Genomic DNA, 20,310 nt, shown 5'->3' on the forward strand with positions numbered 1-20,310 from the left:
AAGGTTCGAGAAAGGTTAAGCAATTGTTCTCTTTTACTAAAAGGTTCTGGCCTGCCATGCCGAGGAAATGTGGTGTGCGGAGAGTCACCCTGTCAGTGTGGAAACATTTGACTCGCCAGAGAAACCTTACGCCTTTCTTCCAGAGAACACTAGTTTGCAGTTACATTGGAAGGCTCCATCAAATGTTCACCCCATCAGATTTTGGTTTGAACTCCAAAAGGTACATCTCAACGTACGCTTTTAATGCAAATCTTTGTTTTATGCTACAGAATAAATCAAAAGGCTTTTTCCAAAAAATATCTTGAGGGCATTCACTTGTATTAAATGAGTGATATATTTGACAACATTCATTGGTTCAGATTTTCCAGGTGGATGTGGTAAGCTATCTAGACTGATTTCTGATGGAAAAAATTCCCAGAGAGATTAATTTGCTCTTAAAAGGCTCCACATAAAAGAGTATAAATTACGGTTTACTGGTTTCATAATGTTTTACTTACTTTAGATGTTATCAGCATGGTTCTCTGGTTTGAAGTCCGTAGCAATTTGTTTTATTCTATGGAAAAAAAAATGGAAAAAACTGAACAAGCATAAACCTAAAATCTGTTTATAAATGTTCTTTCAACCATTTAAGGACTGTATAGCAACAGGAAAGAAGTAAGTGATAAACTAGTTTATTGTAAAGTAGTTGGATCTTGGCTTGAAAACTTTAAATAGTTCTTCATTCAAAAATCTTCATGCATTAACCAATGTAAAGAGATCCACTGAATTTAAGCATCAATTAATCTAATTAATTCACTTCTAAGGAAAATCTACACTGATTTTTATACTGACATACTTAATAGATTATTGAGTTTTTATAATTGTGACATTGCATTTTTCACTACTATATATTTGTGTGTCCATGTTTATAAAGACTGGTTAGGAGTGTTTTGTAAAAACAAATCAATATGGTCATGACTTCATTTTTTTTAAAAATGAAGTTGCTCCCCAGAGGTTTTAAAATTTTACTATATAAAACATTTTTTAGAGTCTTGTACTTTTAGAACCTTTGTACTTTTAGATAAAAACTATGAAAAATAAGCAACAGCAGTGATAAGTTGCTCTAAGTATTAAGTTGATAAGACCAAGACCATAGTTTAATTTGATTTTTTCCATTGAGCATGTTTATGATGATTTACTACCTATTTAGAAAATAGTCATTTCATAAAAATTCAGTTTTAAATTGGAGAAATTGAAGGATCATCTTTTTGGGGGACATCTATTTAAGTAAGAGACATTACTTTGCCAACAAAGGTCTGTCTAGTCAAGGCTATAGTTTTTTCAGTGGTCATGTATGGATGTGAGAGTTGGACTGGGAAGAAAGCTGAGCGCCAAAGAATTGATGCCTTTGAACTGTGGTGTTGGAGAAGACTCATGAGAGTCCCTTGGACTGCAGGGAGATCCAACCAGTCCATTCTGAAGGAGATCAGTCCTGGGTGTTCTTTGGAAGGACTGATGCTAAAGCTGAAACTCCAATACTTTGGCCACCTCATGAGAAGAGTTGACTCATTGGAAAAACCTTGATGCTGGGACGGATTGGGGGCAGGAGGAGAAGGGGATGACTGAGGATGAGATGGCTGGATGGCATCACCGACTTGATGGACATGAGTTTAAGTGAACTCCAGGAGTTGGTGATGGACAGGGAGGCCTGGCGTGCTGTGATTCATGGGGACACAGAGTCAGACACGACTGAGCGACTGAACTGCACTGAACTGAATGCGGTTCAGCTTGAAGTCAAGGGGAGGGATGTAAAGTTCATTTCCCATATCAAAGGTGTGAACTGAGGAAGGACCTTAGAGGTGATTCCAGCCTCTCGTGTTACTGATGAGAGGCTAGACACTCAGGCAGGTGGCCCAATGAGTCAGAATCACAGCTGGGCAGGGGAGGACCCTCTGCCTCATTGCTGACTCATCGGTACAGAGGCTTTCCTTAGTCCCTCTGCAGAAGGAACATGAGTCATCACCACCCACCCCACTTCTTAAAGTTTAGGAGAGGGGCAGCAGACAGGGGCCACCTGGTTCTGTCCTCATGAGTTTCATATGATGCTTTTGTGTCAAGACCTCCTCTACCCTTGCTCAGAACAGGTTTTTAGATAGACCGCTTGAGAAACCATGAAGCTGAAAATGTAAGATGGTAACTTCTACGTGCATGATCACCTACAAGTACTAATGTAGAAGGCTGTGTTCTGAGAGGGTTGGTGATGCCATCTAGTTGGAAGGTCTATTTCTTTTGAGCAAGTTGAACCTACCTTATCATGATAGGAAGTTAGAAATAGTCTTGTAACTCCACACGGAAACTCTGAGGGGTGAATGGCAAAGGTGAATATGCATATTTTAATTAATCTCTTTTGTTCCTTTCCACCTCCACCCTTCTCCTTTCTGAAAAAGGAGAAAAAGATAAACTTCCAGTCTTCATCTTTTCCTTACATGGAAAAATGAGAGTCTTAGAGCACAAGGGCTAACCTTTTATCTTGGTCTTTAGATTTCATAGATTCTTTATTATAGTAATGCACAGAAAAAGAACACATTCAATTTAAGATTGAGGAGAAATAAATAATTTTGCTTTGGTAAATTTTTTTCATGAAAATTCATTAAAATTGTCTTTTTTTAGCTGTCCAGGGGAATCCCTACCAGAACTGGACATTTCCGAAGTTTCTGTCTCTGAGACATAGTCTGCACCATTTCCCTCACACCCTTGCTCAATAATTTGGAAATTCTCTCTGGTAGCCTTCCCCCCTGCACTTGTTGGCCTATGATGAATGAAGATCCCAACTCCCTTGAGATTTACTGGGGTAGCCCATGGCATCTCTACAAGTTAGTGATCCGCCCAGAACATTCATTGCTGTGGTGAGGTCAATACTCTACAGTTTTCTAGCAAAACCCTTGGCCAAATATCTCCCTGACATTCCAAGGAGTTCTTATGATTTCTGAGTGGTGTGGGATATTGGGCCATCTAGACTACTCACTGAAGGAGGCATTAAGGAGGCAGGACCAAAAAGGGCTAAAATTTTTCAGCCAGGACTCAACATCTCCCTTCCTCCTTCCCCCTCACCCCCATCAGAAGGTTCAGAATAAATATTATTCTGCATCTGCATTATTTCATTAGGCTATATGAATCAGTGAGACTGAGACATTTAGGAGTCTAACAGGAAATGTCTCTGACATCAGCATTTCTGGTTTTTCTTTTCGTTCCTTCTGTTCCTCTTTCTTTCTGTAATAAGGTGATCTACTTCCTGAAGGGGCTATACTGAATTATTTCTAACTGAATAGAAAACTAATATAAAGTGCCCATCCAATGAAATGGCATGACCTTGTGAATGCTAAATGAAAAAGGAGATGTAAAGTAAGGTTTATTTATGGAAACTGATCTTCTTAGGAAACTGTACTGGGGAAAATACATGAAGAACCCTTGACAGAATGCCGTATCCTCTGTCTTCTCCTATTTGTGTGTTGAAAAAAGTCATTGTTTTCATATAAGATATTAAGGATCTTGTATCTTATTTAAAATACACAGATATTTAAAAACACACAGATTCTTTAAAAGCAGTGCTTCAGAGAAAGAATTTTAATATAGCTATAATTACAGACCCAGTGAAATGAAAGTAACATTTCCTATATTTAACTTCTAACCTTGCTACTTAGTGATTGAGTGACAATAGGCAAAGATTTCCTTCTTTTAGGGAACTAGGCTTCCTATGTAGAAAAATAAGGAATGTTGCTTAGATGCCTGAAGAGGGTGTGGGGAGGAAAAATTAAATGTTTTCACTTATAAGTCACTGTGGACTTCTTCAGAATGTGAAATATTGTGAAAATATTACTACTTTGAAATCAGCAAATGTGTGCACTTGAAAATATCACAGTTTTAATCCATCATTTCCCTTCAGCTATGAATTTGCATCCTCAGCCATCCTGATTTGATAAAGAAGCCTATGATTAGGGATACCGAGAAGCCAAATAATCCTCCCGATGATAAACAGTCAGAGGTGCACATCTCACCTTGGACTTATCCTCGGGACCATTGTTCAAGTAACTTACAGCTTGTCATAAAAAATAAAATTGCTGTTGGTGGAAGGGAATACTATCTGGGACCTTGCAATAATAAAGAAGTTCTTATTTTAGTATAAACTTTAAGCTTTAATGCTTGCTATAGGCTTTTGAATTTCTATGTTTAAGAAGTTTTTTTTAAAGAAACAAAAATGTTAATTGAGACTTCTTTTCCTAGTGGAAGCACGGTGAGTTTTACCATGTTAAAGCTTCGTGCAGCCAAGGTCCTGCTTATGTCTGTAACATCACAGACCTACAGCCTTACGCGTCCTATAATGTCCGAGCAGTGGTGGTATACAGGACAGGAGCAAACAGCACCTCGCTTCCGGGAAGTTTTAAGACTAAAGGTGAGTACTAACATAGTCAACACTTGGGAAACTCTGGACATTTCTCAATTCTTTTCTCATCGCTTACTTTACTAATCCTAGAGGTTGAGATTTTTCTTAAAAGAGTAAATGACTATCTTTAGAGACTGACTGAAGAAATTGAGAAGGGGTAGGGGTTTCTTACAGGCAGTAATGAGATAATACTCATCTGGTTTTGCAGGATCCTAAACTGGGAAAAATTATTTCACCTTTCATTATTCTGATTTTCTGTCTAGCTATGATATTTTGTAGTAAGAAGTAAATGAAAACAGTGTCACTGGGTGTTCAAATATTTACGTATAGACTACTACAACCAGATGTTAAAAATAAAAAATCTAACAAGTATATTAAATTAACCAGTGTTTTAACAGCTATACCATAACTCCAAGTTGATCCCTGTAAGAATCAGTGGAAAATGCTCCAAATCTTACAATCATCTTTTTTACTTGCTTCACTTATTTTGTGTCAGGCTAAGATCTATTGTTGCTGCTGCTAAGTCACTTCAGTCGTGTCTGACTCTGTGCGACCCCATAGACGGCAGCTCACTAGGCTCCCCCATCCCTGGGATTCTCCAGGCAAGAACACTGGAGTGGGTTGCCATTTCCTTCTCCAATGCATGAAAGTGAAAAGTGAAAGTGAAGTCGCTCAGTCGTGTCCGACTCTTCGCGACTCCATGGACTGCAGCCTACCAGGCTCCTCCATCCATGGGATTTTCCAGGCAAGAGTACTGGAGTGGGGTGCCATCACCTTCTCCGAAGATCTATTGTTACTCCTATCATAAATTTATCTAATCCGTCACTAATAAAAATCTTCACGTACTCACTTAAACATATGCACTCATATAAACGTATTTCTGAATATTTCTTTAATGTATTTGGCTTTTCTCTTAGTAAATGTTGTCTATAGAAAGATGTTATGCAGAATATTTTATACTTCTAACATATCAATCAAATTTTCTTTTGTTTCCAAAGCTGGGCTCCCAAGTAAACCAGGGATTCCAAAATTATTAGAAGGGAGTAAAAATTCAATACAGTGGGAAAAATCTGATGATAATGGAAGCAGACTTATGTACTATATCCTTGAAATCAGGTATGTCTGTTTACAAAAGTGCTTTGTAAATTACAAAGACCTAAGCAGTTGATTGTAAGGTATTATTAGATCAAAATTAACAATATTTATGAATGTGTATTTATAAGTAAACATAAGGGATCTTTAGTTTAAGGGCCTTGCATGCCTCATAACATTCTTTGCACAATTCCTAGTGGTCAGCCTTGGCATTCAGTTACAAGGCAGATAGTCATTCTTCTCAGAAATCTGCAACAGCTTGTCCATGGAAACAACTCAGTCTTTTGAGCATGCACCTAATATTTACTTGATATCGATTCTGTTTAAGAAGCTAAATTGATGTTTGATGTTAGATGATGATATGTATATAAATTTCTGAGACTGATTTGTTTTAGAAAGATGAATAAGATCTAGTGAGAACTGACAATGAGCTGGTATATTTCAGAAGGTAAAGTCAAGTCAAGACCTGAAATGGTCTGTTGTGTACAGGCAACCCAGGATTCTCTCTCCATTTTCAAGGTTACAGTTTGTAGTGTGTTCCCAGGGACTAAAATTGTGCCTTCGATGAAAACCTGATGAACATATGCAACCTCAGATCCGGCCAGTATGGGGAGCTCTGTGAATCATAATTGGCTCAGATGAGCTGATTTCGTGCCAGCTTGAGGAGAGAATTCCAAATTCCACAGACACTCCCCTCACGGGACTATGAAACCATCTTTTAAGAAGCTCCAAGGACAAAAGTCACTTCCATAATTATAGTCCTGGCAACTTGAGCTTTAGATCTATTTTTGCTTCATCTTGCTCTGGCATTCCCATAACCTTAAAAAATTTCCTGCTCACACTAGAGAATTATGTTTGCTTATTTCTAACTGAAAACTTCTTGAAATGTCTGGTACTTTTTAAAAACAAAATGCAGAGTGAAGTACATTCTGACCTGTAGAACTGTCTTGGTGGTCTATGACTGTAGTTATGTTCACCAACCAGGCCACACCATAGCCTTGCTAGGAGCACTGCAGTGTATTCCCCTAAGTAACATGTTTAGTGCATAGCTCCGTAAATACTCTGCATTTCCTTGCCCCCAAGTCTCTACTCTCAGGAGAGGGACTGTAGAATAATATAAAGTGTCATCTATCTCAGAAGATCTCATAGTATCTCAGAGTAACTTCTTCGGTCAGGACATTTGTGTGTATTTGCTCATGGTGTACTGGTGGTCTTAGTGCAAAGTGCATGCACTTGGGAGCTGAGTAGATTGCATGAGTTTCCCAGGGCAGCCAGAACAAAGTACCACCAACTAGGTGGCTTAAAACAACTGATATATATTCTCTCACAGTTCTGGAGACTGGAAGTCTTAAGTCAAGGTCTTGGCAGGATGGATTCTAGGGAAGCATCCTTCCTTGCCTCTTCTCAGCTTTCGGTGATGGGCCACAATCCTTGGCTTTCCTTGGTTTGTACATGCATCGCTCCAGTCTGGCTCTGTGATCTCATGTGTTCTCCTTGTGTGTGTCTCTTCTTAAGAGGGCACTGGTCATTGGATTTAGGACCCACCCTAAACTAGGACCATCTCATCTTGGCTTAATTACATTGGAAAAGACTCTGTTTCCAAGCAAGGTCACATTCACAAGGTCTGGGTGGCATGAATTTTGAGGGGGATTAGCCAACCCAGTACATAGACTATATAAAATCCTTGCTCTATTTCTTTTTTGAACTTGAGCTTTCTCATCTGTAAAACGAGATGATGATATCTACCTCTTCAGGTTGTTGTGAAGATTCAGTGAAATGATACAGCATAGGAAAAGCCCCTATATGATGTGTTGTAAATAGAAGGTACTCAATCAGTATAAAAAGTCTTCCTTCTCTTCCTTAGTGGCCAATGTCTGTGAAGAGCCACTTTATACGTTTAAAAAATGTATTTATTTTTAACTGAAGGATAATTGTTTTACCACTTTATACATGTTTAAAGGTCTTTCTTTTGGATCAGAGTTGTTTGGGTTGAAAATTGAAATTGCCAGTTCCCAACATGAGGCTTCACATGATGCAGGAGAAACACTGTCCCACAGCTTTACTTAGGATGGTCCCAAGGACACTTAGCTGCTGGTCACAGTTGTAACCATCACTGCTGTCTTGGTCCTCCTGATGTCCTAGCTCATCCTCTGTCCCTTGGAGGCTCAGCTCTTGCTGTCCTTGGTACTCTTTCAGGACACTCATTCAGTTAGTGGGAGCAGAACTGGCTTCCATTATTTATCTTCAAGCTGACTGTGGGTTGGTACCATGCCCTAAAACTGCTGTGGTCTGAAAAGTTTTAGACCTTCTCAGACTTGAAAAGGTCATTGTCAGAAAAGACATAATGGGAAGGCCTGGAGCTTACCTTCAGTCTATGATTCTGTTAAAAGTCATTTTAGTATGTCTTTTGAACCCAGCTCTGTTCTCTTCCCGTGTTTCATTAGGGAGAGTAATGAGGACTGATACTGAGGTAGGGTGTAGGCTAATTGGAAGCAATGAGGCTCGGAATCTCAGATACAATGATAATTTTGGTAGCCGAACTATTTTATTTTCTTTTTCAATTTTATGTTCTGTATTTTATCCAGATATGGTATCAGTAAATGATAGGTAGCATAAGAGACTGAAAATTAAGAAAAATTAAAAAATTTCCAGTTAAAAAGTATGAAATCATTGTCTTATGTGTTTGGAGTTCTGAAGAAAGTTTGCACGCTCCAGTAGTAAGAAGAGGCTCTTCAGCTGTCTCTCAGCCATTGATTATTCGTCATTTTCCAGATGGGCTGAGTTGGTTGGCTCCAGGCATTGCTGGGATGACTTTATAAGACTCTGCTATGTTCTGTAGCCAAACCATGTGAGAGGAATGAGATCAAGGGCAAAGTGTGCAACAGGAGACGCTCTGGAGTTCTGTCATTAAAATGATATATGAGCATCTAGAAATAACACATATATTGTCTTGTATATTTCCTGTATTTATGATTCTGCTCTTTTTTTTTTTTTTGCAGAAAGAGCACTTCAAATGATTCAAGGAACCAGAATTTAACATGGAAGATGGCATTTAATGGCTCATGTAATAGCATTTGCACATGGAAGTCCAAAAACCTGAAAGGAACATTTCAGTTCAGAGTAGCAGCTGTAAATCATCTGGGGTTTGGTGAATATAGTGGAATCAGTGAGGATATTACATTAGTTGGAGGTATGTTACCATGTCTGTCTACATACTAACTTATTACACAAGGATTCAGAGATAAAGATAAATGTATTCTCAGCATTAGCAGTAATTGAGTGACTATATAACTTCACCAAACTACCATAGAAACTATTGAACTATTCATTTTATGTGATGAGAGCTTCCTGAAACATCAATATCAACATGTCCTTTTTCTCCTCAGTAACCGTCAGCTGATCTTTAATGCCTACTGCATGAAGTCCATGCTCCTAGATGGACTTCCAAGGTTGTTCGCAGTCTGGTTTTTATCCAGCCTTATTTTCTGTTCCTGGTTCTCTCATCTGCTACACAACACACCTGAAACTCAACTTTGTCTCTTCCCCAATATCTACATCTTCCACTGGGTAGCCTATTTTTGTTTATAATGCATCGTCTTTCTGATCACATAGGTTAGAAATCTCAGTACCATGTTTGATTTTCCCCTCTATTCAGTCACCAAGTTCTGTTGACTTTATTATCTTGATTTCTATCTACTAAGTTCCCTTCTTCCTGTTTCTACTTTGGTTTTCCTAACTTAAGCTACCACTTCTTGCCCGTGCTCTTGGCTTAACCCCACTCCTGACAGCTAATCCAGCTGAAGCACAAGCTGGATCACTACACCGCTCTCTGAAAATCTTGAAATGGCTCTCCATTCACTGCCTTCAGAAGCTAGTACAAACTTTTCTGTGGCATTTAAGGCCTTCCATGATTTGCCCTTCGATTGTGGTTCCTCTTTCCCAATATTTATCCTTACGGCTATAGCCATACCAAACTGGTAAACAAACAAACAAACAAACAAACAAACTTCCATGACACCATGTTCCCTCAGCCTCAAATGCAGGCTTGCACCACGTACCACTTGCCCTTAACTGGGATTTTCTTTCCCTCACTTTGTCAATTGAAATTCTTCTCATCCATCAGTACCCATTGTGATGCTTATCTGCTGCTCCTTAGACACACACAGCACATTACGCTATGCAAAACTGAAGTCATTCTTATTTGTATTATAGTTAGTTACCTGGAGAAGAGCTCCACAAACCTTTTCCGAAAGAACCAAATAGTAAATATTTTAAGCTTTTCAGGCTACATTCGGTCTCTGTAGCATCTTCTTTTTTTCCTGATCATATTTTTAAAATGTAAAAATTATTCTTGGTTCATGAGTAGTGCAAAATCAGGTTACTATGGCCACATGTGGCCTGCATGCCATAGATTGCCTAGCCCTGGTCCCCAAGTCTTCTTTTCTCAGTGAAACTAAGAGCAGGTGCCATGTTTTCACCAGGTGGCGCTAGTGGCAAAGAAGCCGCCTGCCAGCGCAGGAGATGTGAGAGGTGTCGGTTTGATCCCTGGCTCGGAAGATCCCTTGGAGGAGGGCACATCAATCCACTCCAGTATTCTTGCCTCAAGAATCCCGTGGACAGAGGAGCCTGGCAGTCTGCAGTACATAGGGTCCCACAGAGTCAGCCATGAGACAAAAGTGACTTAGCAAGCACACACACACACACACACATCATGTTTTCATGTTTATATTCTTCGGTTAAATACTCATGGAATTAAATGTATATGAAGACGTTATAGAGGAAATGATATTCCCAACTATATGATAAATGAAAGTTGAGACTTCTTTGTCCCAAATTCATTAAAAAGATTATTCATGTTTTATCAACCATTTTAAAGTAGAAAATAGGGTGGGTATATCCCAATGATATATTGGAAACCAGATCACTGGAAATGAAAAAAGAGGAAAAAACCCTTGACTTTGATTACTCACAGTGTAAATATACTCTCTCCATGGATGATTTCAAGCTACTGATGGTTTAACTATTGGCTTGCAAAAATTCAGTAGGGGCTAACTTTGGCATATTCTGGCATAATACTGAGACAGTCGAGTTTTACTCTTTGAATTATGTTCTTTTTCTCATTTATTTTATTAGATGGTTTTTGGATACCAGAAACAAGCTTTATACTTACTATTATAATTGGAATATTTCTGGTTATTACAATCCCATTAATCTTTGGTAAGTATAATAGATTTAAAAATACATCAATAGGTAATAAACTGCTTACCTGATTGTATTAATTGATTTATCTGAGTTTAATTTATATCTGATTAACTTTCTACATGAAATAGATTCATGAAATTCACAATGTTACCTTTGGCTATGCTTCAATAACCACTAAACCCTGTGAATTTTTTTTTCTAATCTGGGGTAACCATTTTATGAAAAATATATCCATATTTATACTTCACAGTATTCTTTAGGTAAAACCACTTGCTAAGGCACCAACTTCTAGCCTTTTTTAAAACAGTATTACAGATTGGCTATATAACAAGTGTTTGTAACTTATAGTTTGAAAAAAGTAAAAGAAAAATAACTCTGGGTATAAAAAAAGTAGAGGATTAAAGGGAGACCAGTGATACCCTTGTTCAGGATAGTCTGGGTCTCCAAGCAGACAGCCCAGTTTAAAATGAACAGGGCCTCTTGCAGAAGATCCATTTCTGGCTTGTAGCATTCACTCTCACTTTTGGATGTCTGGTCTATTTGTTTCAAATCTCTGCTCATTTGTAAATAACCAGGAAAGTAGAGCAGTTTGGCTAGATTGATAGAAAGCTAGCTATTTCTCATCACTAATTTTATACTAATACGTTAGTCTTAAAAGTCTTTATTTAAACATTTAATAATGAGAAAATACAGGGACAAGCCCCCAAAAGGTGATTAAACATTAGACCTATCAGGTTATCATACATCAGGCTTCCCTGGTAACTCAGTTGGTAAAGAATCTGCCTGCAATGCAGGAGACCCTGGTTCGATTCCTGGGTTGGGAAGATCTGCTGAAGAAGGGATAGGCTACTCACTCTAGTATTCTTGGGCTTCCCCTGTGGCTCAGCTGGTAAAGAATCCGCCTGCAATTCAGGAGACCTGGGTTTGATCCCTGGGTTGGGAAGATCCCCTGTAGAAGGAAAATGCTATCCAGTGTTCTGGCCTGGAGAATTCCATGGACTATATAGTCCATGGGGTCACAAAGAGTCGGACATGACCGAGAGACTTTCACTCTCAGGTTATCATAGTTGACTATACATCCTGCTTTATCCCCATCATTCCATTATAGTCATTACTACTACTTTCTTTCAGTTTCCTAAAATGTCCTGATTTGGATTATAAGATACACAGTCACTCTGTCATTAACATATGAGCCTCTGACATGCTGAAGCATTACAAAAAAGACATGATATTTACCAGAAACCAACACTCAAGCATATAGTCAGGAAATTGGGACTTCTTTTTTTTTTTTTAATAAATAGGGAAAAGTTTAAGGAAAAGTTACAAACATAAAGTTGAACTCTCAGGATAAAGAAAGTTAATATTTCACTCCATGTCCTAAATCTGTATTATTTCCCCAAACTGATTAGAGTCATAGCTATTAGCATGTTGAAACTTGAATTGAGATTTCTTTTCAAACATTCCACAGCAGACAATATATGGAATATATGATTCCTTCAGCTAACTTGGAAAGCTAAAAATTTCATCTGACCCTGCCAGGATTTTAACCTGTGGTTCCAGGGAGTCTAAGTACTGCACAGCTGATGTTTGTGCCACTAAGCCAGCCCCTCCAGAATTATGCATATGACTGTAGTATATTTGGCAGTTGGCATATAGGCTTGACTATTTGTCTGCTTTCCTACTGGGAAGGAGTATTATGTGAAGGATCCTTCATCTGACCTTTGCCTGCCTACTTGTACATCATTGTCTAAACTCATGACTCTAGTGGATGAACGTGAGATAATTTCAGACAACCTATTGTGCTTTCAAGACACTTCATGGATATCTGACTTTCTCAGGACTTAAAGGTCTTTATTCTACGTGGAACTCATGCATTTTTGAGTAGAGCTAAGCTAATCTGGTTCTTTTGCTTTTAGTAATAGTGCATGTGGTTTTACTGGTAGAATTGTGTGAGTGCATGAGGAAAGATTGAGTTATTCAAATAATGAAAATACCAATTGTTTAAAAATTTTAATTGTGCTGAGGGTTCTCATAAATACTTATAAATACAAAATTGAAACAAAGATTTTAAAATAAGCATCAACAGCCTACTCTTTGGTGAGTGGTTATATCTACTGTGCAACATGAGCCTTACACTGGGAGCAAAGGAAAATAAGCTGTAATGGTGCTCTGTGATAACCTAGAGGAGTGTGATGGGGAGTGGGAGGAAAGTTCAAGAAGGAAGGGATATATGTATATTTATGGCTGATTCATGTTGTTGAATGGCAGAAACCAACACAACATTATAAAGCAAATATCCTCCAATTAAAAATAAGAAGTATAATTGCTGACCTCAGGAGCTTGTCGTTTAATGGGGGAGGTAAGACATATTGGTTTCCCTTGTGGCTCAGCTGGTAAAGAATCCACCTGGGTGGTAAAGAACCCAGGGAGACCTGGGTTCGATCCCTGGGTTGGGAAGATCCCCTGGAGAAGGGAAAGGCTACCCACTCCAGTATTCTGGCCTGGAGAATTCCGTGGACTGTATAGTCCATGGGGTCACAAAGAGTTGTACATGACTGAGTGACTTTCACTTTCACTTTCAAGATATATCCTGTGCAGAAAGTAAAATAAGACAGATGTGTTAAACAGCAATAAAAGGAAGTAGTAAATGGAATGTAGAAGACAGTGACACAGCCATTCTGACTGAGAGCCACAGTTGGTCTTATAAGTTCAGAGATGAGATATCAACAGAGGTTGCAGAGGTCTTGGACAGCATCCCTGAGGATATGGAGTCTTGAGCTGGGTCTTTAAAAATGAAAGATGGGTGGTAAGAGCATTTCAGGTTTAGAAAAATTATATTAGCATAAGTACTTAAGATCTTTTCCTGTGTGGTCCCTCAGATGAAATTTCACTTGCGTAAAACTCTCACCTGTTGGGTACAGAAGCTACTGTGGAATAAAGTTCAAATTTTAAGCATCATCTTGCAAAGCATCCTTACTGTTTTCAACTTTTGTGTCAATATTCTAGTATAGATGGGCAATCTTAATGACATATGTATTTTAATCTTTGAAAAATATAACATGTTTTATGGTTATAAAAATAATATTTGCCTGTTGTATGAAGAAAACAATACAAATCACCCATGATTCCACACCTAGGGAGGACCATTGCTAATACTTGGTAGATTTCATTCTAATAATCTTTCTATATACGTAAGTATGTGTATTATGAAAAACAATGAATATACACTCTGTACTCTGCATTTTAAAATAAAGCATGCCGTTATATAGAAAGCATCCTTTAGGTCTGCTGAGGAGAATAACCTGGATGTATCTGGATTCAAAAATGAATTTGTTCACTAACAATTATAATGCAGATTTGCTTTGGTTTATTTTGATTCTAGACTATGAGTGATTTTGTGAAATAAGTTCTGATAGTAAGATACTTCCACGTGTTTATAACAGCAATCGGAAATATATTAAGATTTACACTGAGAAGTGAGATAAAATGTGATGTGGTATAAATTATACATTTTCATATGACTTTTTACCTGGATTTAGTTAGTTTTTCTATTATGGGCCTATTTTTTTCAATCAAATTTGGTTATTCTATCAATAATGTTGTTCAGTATAAACTTTAAAAATGTATTGTTAGCAGCCTTTTCTAAAGAAAAAGAAAGCAATATTTCATTTGGTAAATTATGCTTTTTTTTCTTGATAGTCTGGCATAGATTAAAGAATCAAAGCACTCCCAAGGAAGGGCTGACGGTTCTCATAAACGAAGACCAAGAATTGGCTGAACTTCGAAGCCTGGCCACTGGAGTGGGGCTGGCAAACGCCTGCTATGCGATACAGTATGTAACCTGTGCTGGCATTACGGGACACCTAGATGAAGAGTGTGTGCGTGCTAGGGCGCTTCAGTCATGTTGGACTCTGTGATCCTATTGTGGGCTACTCTAAAAAGAGTGTTCATGAGTGCCACGTTGCCCAGGACTGTCCTGGTTTATGCTCATTTTTCTGGCATATTCAAAAATAACATCCCCTTTCATTCTCAAATGTGACCTGGGATGGATGGCAAATTATGTTGTTATCCTATCCTAAGAAGCATGAACAAAAATCAAATGTTTCCTAGTGTTTTAGCACATAATTTAAAAATAAGTAAAACAAAGAGATAAATACTACGTGGAAGGGAGTAGATGGTAATATGGTTGATTCAATAAGAAGAGACGGATTCTCTTGTGTGTGCTATTAAGTCAATTTTTTTCTGTTTTCAGAAATTGTATGGTGATTGTCTACAAAACTTCTCTAAAATATATGAGGTTTTAACTTCCATTGTCATCATAATTTAAGACAATATTTAAGTGTCTCATTTAAAAGACAGACACTATATTATGCTCCATGCAAAAAGGATTGTATATAGTCATAGGCCTTGTTTCTAGAAATTTATTTAAAGACATAAGAACACAGGACTTGGAGTAGACACAGAGGTGACTTAAATATGCTTTTCAGAGATGGCTTTTCCTTGAGAAAATATGCAGTGTATCTGATTTTCAAGATTCTCTTTTAAAAGCTCAAAGCATTTTTAATGCTGATGAATTTTCTCCTGCTCATAATATTCCAAGTGAGAAACTTGACTTTCTAAAAGTTAATCTGATGGACAAGAAATGATGTTGCGATCATAGTAAATTTTGTATTACATGAGAGATTAGGTGTATGAAGTAAAGTAAAAGCTTTGAGCTCATGAGCCCAGCTGTATTTATTACTCATTTGCAATAGCTTTTTATACAAATAGGTGACCTGAAGAAAATACGAGCTGATAATTTTAACAAAACAAACTACAGTGAAAAATTTTGAGGCAATGAACTCACAGGCATGTTATCAAAAGGAAGCTGCCTAGAAGTAAAGTAATCTACTCTGTCTGGGTTTCAGAAGACAGAAGGAATATTCTAGAAGGTGGAATAGGACTGGAATAGGAATGTAGACACAACACCATGTCACACTGAAGGCACTACAGTGTTGCCAAGCCATGAGATTTCTCTTCCCTTTCTCCTCCTTTTTTATTCTCAAACACTAACACCCACATCCACTTATAAACCGTATGCATTTTGGGAGACCAAAAATAACGTTATTTTCCAGTACTCTTCCGACCCAAGAGGAGATTGAAAGTCTTCCTGCCTTCCCTCGGGGAAAACTGACTCTGCGTCTCTTGCTGGGAAGCGGGGCCTTTGGAGAAGTGTATGAAGGGACAGCGGTAGACATCTTAGGCGTTGGAAGTGGAGAAACCAAAGTAGCTGTGAAGGTAATGTGGCTCTTTTAACTCCTCGGCTTGTTATGTCTGCATTATTGACAGGGACTTATTTTAAATATAACAATGAGAAAAAAGGAGTGATCTTGACTGAAAAGATGACTAGGAGAAGGTAGAAGCCTATCCATGGCTACAGAAATCACAGTGCTTTTTCCATTTCCTGCATAAGTTCTGTTATTAACAGTTACATCTGAGGTTACTAATTCGCTAAGACCAGCAGAGAGTTTTCCCCTTCAAATATACTCTAAGATAACTGCAGTGCTTGGTGCTAGAGCAGATGGTAAATATTTTGGACTTGCTAGCAAGATGGTGTCAGTTCTGGCTATGCAGCTCTGGCACTGCAGTGTGAAATCAGCCACAGTCAATATGTGAATGAATGGCTGTGGTTGTGTTCCAGTAAAACTTTATTTATAAAAATGGAAATTTTCATTTCACATGATTTTCATGTGTTATGCAGTCCTCTTATTTTTTTATAACTTTTTTCAACCATTTCAAAATGTAACAAGTTAATTATACCTCAATAAAACTAGAAAAATAAAAATGAAACACTTATTTTCAGATTATAACTATACAAAAATAGGTGATAGCCTAGAATTGGTCCACAGGTTGTAGTTTGCTGACCCCTGTACTACAAAATTATTCATCATAGTGTATTTGATGCAGTTAAAAGGAAGCACTGGATATACTCTTGTATTTTTGTTAAACTTTCTTTTAATCAACAGATGACGTATCTTTTATGTAATTGAGTATTATCCTGATTATTGTTTGTTAAGAATTTATTGCTTTGAGAAATTGTCAGAGAAGTTGCAAAACTCTCTCCATTTCCAGTTGATAGCATTTTAACATACTTTAATCTCAAGTGGTTTAAACAAGTGTTTCTTTTTCTTACATAACAAGATGACTTCTGGCTTTGGTATAGTGCTGTGTCAAGCCAGAGCTACTATATCTGAAATTCTCTCGACTTTGTACGTGAGTGGTGCCTCATGGTTCCAAGATGGCTGCCAAAGAATCAAGCATCACATCTTCATTCAGGATATGGAAAGGGGGAAGGATAGTGTGAGATGTATATGTTCAGGAAAGTAAAAAATTTCCACACACCTCCTCAACAGTTTACCCCTTACATTTCATTGATCAGGACTGAGTCATATGACCACCTTGCTTGCAAGAAAGGCTGGGGAATTGGAGAACATAGTTTTTTAAGATACAAAACAAAGGTTGTCTCCATTAACCTACTTAGCTCACAGAAATGTCTGCTATACTGATTCCTGGCTTGTTTTATGTTATGCAGACTTTGAAGAAGGGCTCCACAGACCAGGAGAAGATTGAATTCCTGAAGGAAGCACATCTGATGAGGTATTAGGCAGTTCTGAAACAATTTTCCCTTGGTATGGGTAGGAAGCTTTTACATATGATTCGTGGATTTTTAACTTTCAAAATCAGCTGACATAACAGAGTATGTTCAAAATAAGCATGGCTGAAATTTAAAAGGAAGTATGTCTGGAGAGACAAGTATTCTGTAGAATAGATTTTTATGATAGATTCTCTGAGTCTGGGCACAGGCAGTCCTTAGACAATAGGTCTTTTCTTTTACCTCCAATAAGAAGCATGCTTTGCAAGGGATTTCTGAGGCTGATAAGCTTTAAATATGCTTATGTTCTTCTAAATGTGTAATCATAAGTCAAGTAGACCAAGTAAGGGAGAGTTCTCTTAAGCACAGTGACATCAGTGAAAATATCCTTGGTCTTGGTAAACTTGTCTTCAAGTTAGAGTTAGTTAATAGTAATGAAAATGACTCAGGTACATTTTAATAACCCTGAGGTGGTGGTCGACAGGGTCCCAGGTTGTGGGTTCTGACCATTTGGGGCTTATTTGCTTTGACCTTTTGAGAAAACAATTGTAGCCAAAACTGTGTGTCTGAATTGTTTCTCTAAAAGGGAGAGAATTATTTCATATTTGTCATGACCAAAAATGTAGTGTTTTTTAAAATGTCTTTTGAAGAAAGGTATTAGTTAAAGTTACTTTTTTTCCCCCCAAACATAAAATACTTGATATAAATGCCACTTCTTCTGAAACTACCCCTATTCTATGCACATGCCTTGGCCACTAGGGGTTGCAATATTACCTCTGTAAGGCAGGCATGAAAAGGAGGCTTTCATTTATTAGAGGGAGAAAAAAATCAGGGGTTGAAAGGAAATCAGAAATAAAGATTTGCTGTTTCACAAAGGCCTTCACAAGACTTCTGTTGCTGACATGTCAACCTGCCTGTCTGTTTCCACCTTTTAGCAAGTTTAATCATCCCAACATTCTGAAGCAGCTTGGAGTTTGTCTGCTGAACGAACCCCAGTACATTATCCTGGAACTGATGGAAGGAGGAGACCTTCTTACCTATTTGCGTAAAGCCCGGATGACGCCGGTAGGAAGTGGGGTCCACACTATTGGTTTGGTAATGCAAATGACCTTTAAGTTCCTCTTAATCTTCTTTTAAATTCAATAGACTGCAGTTTTGCCTGATGGTAGAAATTTAGACGACTTTCATCAGAAAAATTCTTGTATTTACTTCATGTTGGATTACTCAAACTAGAACCCTGGGCTAATGTCTGGCCTTTTCTGGCTGATTGAGCCTGTTTTTAGTATCTAATGGAAAAATAGGTTCCCCACCACCACCATGCTGCCAGAATCGTGTTCTCTCAAGAACAGAGACTGTGTGGAGTTTCTCTGTAGTTAATTTACCTGCCTTTATGTCACAAATTGAAATTTCCAGCCCTCATTTCTTTACCAAGTACTAGGTTATACGTTCCTCCCCAGCTGACATTTTCCGTATGGATTTTCACAGGCATCTCAAAAACAGATCTCTTGATGTCATGCATCCTCCTTCATGCCCCCCATCCAGCTCCTTACTTTCTCTTTTCCTACCATCATGCTAAGAGGTCCTGTCTGCTCTGGGGTTCCTCTTACAACATGCAGCCCCAGTGCATCGTCCCCGTCTCCCCCGGGCCGAGAGCAGCACCCTGCACAGGTGGTCGCTGGAAATCCTGTGGCCTGCGTGTTGAATCAGGCTTGGGGGCGGGGGTGGTGTCTCATCTCCTATGGAATTTGCTTTAGGTCTCAGATGAGAAACACCTGAGACAAAACAAGTAACTAAAATTTAAATCTGTAGTTTTAAAAATTCTGTTTTTTATTTCTATCAAAGTACATGTGCGTGCATGCGTGCTAAGTTGCTTCAGTTGTGTCTGACTCTTGCCGCCCTATGGACTGTAGCCTGCCAGGCTCCTCTGTCCATGGGGTTCTCCAGGCAGAAATACTGGAGTGGGTAGCCATTACCATCTCCAGGGGATCTTCCCAACTCAGGGATCGAACCCAGGTCTTCTGCATTGCAGGCAGATTCTTTACCGTCTGAGCCACTAGGGAAACCCAGCAAAGTACACATTATATGCGTAAAAAACTGAACTATATGACAAGGTTTATGGTGAAAAATAGGTGTCTGCTCATTCCTTCTGGTGTTTACCTCTGCGTTCCTAAGTGCTCTGCGTATATGGTACACAGTGAGTTTTCAGCCTTGGGGGAAATCTATTGACTGTCTGCCATGAGAGGCAAAGATTTAACCTAAGAGTAGTCATGACTACTACTCTTGACTAAAAGTAGTCATGTACCAGCCCAGCCCCATCAGCTCTACACATAGAAAAACTTCATTTTCCCCATTCTTTGACAGTCACCCCAATTTGCAGATAAATCACCTTTGCATGTTTACATTGCTATGCCTATTTAATTATTTGCTAAGATACTCAAATACTATGATTGTGATTTTTCTCTTGAGTAGTTTAATAAATGCCTCTTTCCCCCCATTTGCTTAGCTTTCCATATACCTAGACTTTCTGGCAGAACTGTAATCCTTTCTCAACATGGTTAAATGTATCGGATAATCCAGCTCCTCACAATTTTTCCCCTGGACACTTCCCTCATGGAGTTGATAAGGGCACTTTGTCTTCTGGTCTCTACAGTGCTGTTATCTAGGGGTTTCCTTCACGTTTACCCTGGTAATTTCCATGTTGGGCCCTTATTTCCTCAATTCCACGATTTTATTCTGTTTTAGAAAAGAGAAAGCACAAGAGGCAAAAATCTCCTTTTTTTTTCCACTTTGAGGAAATGTTCTTTTTTATTCCCTCACACTGGATTAATGATTTGCTGTGTTCTAGGTTGAGAATCCCTTTTCCTCAAAACTAAATCCTCTTTGTCTTTGTTTTCTAGCTTCTACAACTGTCTTTAAAACCTTTTATGCCATTCTGATTCCTGGACAAATGATCAGTGACCTGCTT

At 38.4% G+C, this 20,310-nt stretch overlaps 1 protein-coding gene and 1 long non-coding RNA gene across 2 annotated transcripts in view; one reads left to right on the forward strand and one right to left on the reverse strand.

Annotated features, from left to right (window-relative positions):
- ROS1 (ROS proto-oncogene 1, receptor tyrosine kinase) overlaps positions 1-20,310 on the forward strand; it is a 119,315-nt gene that overhangs the window by 76,397 nt on the left and 22,608 nt on the right. The window contains exons 31-39 of the mRNA XM_010861810.1: positions 44-220; positions 4,261-4,429; positions 5,419-5,536; positions 8,512-8,702; positions 10,646-10,729; positions 14,414-14,546; positions 15,829-15,991; positions 17,286-17,350; positions 18,281-18,410. Of these exons, the coding sequence (XP_010860112.1) occupies positions 44-220; positions 4,261-4,429; positions 5,419-5,536; positions 8,512-8,702; positions 10,646-10,729; positions 14,414-14,546; positions 15,829-15,991; positions 17,286-17,350; positions 18,281-18,410 (1,230 nt within the window). The remainder of the gene's footprint in view (positions 1-43; positions 221-4,260; positions 4,430-5,418; positions 5,537-8,511; positions 8,703-10,645; positions 10,730-14,413; positions 14,547-15,828; positions 15,992-17,285; positions 17,351-18,280; positions 18,411-20,310) is intronic.
- LOC105004257 overlaps positions 1-20,310 on the reverse strand; it is a 124,496-nt gene that overhangs the window by 62,865 nt on the left and 41,321 nt on the right. The window contains exon 2 of the long non-coding RNA XR_827202.1: positions 498-553. This is a non-coding gene — a long non-coding RNA (uncharacterized LOC105004257). The remainder of the gene's footprint in view (positions 1-497; positions 554-20,310) is intronic.

Source organism: Bison bison, unplaced genomic scaffold (assembly GCF_000754665.1).
Source record: "Bison bison bison isolate TAMUID 2011002044 unplaced genomic scaffold, Bison_UMD1.0 scf7180017864473, whole genome shotgun sequence".
In the NCBI taxonomy this organism is placed as follows: domain Eukaryota; kingdom Metazoa; phylum Chordata; class Mammalia; order Artiodactyla; family Bovidae; genus Bison; species Bison bison.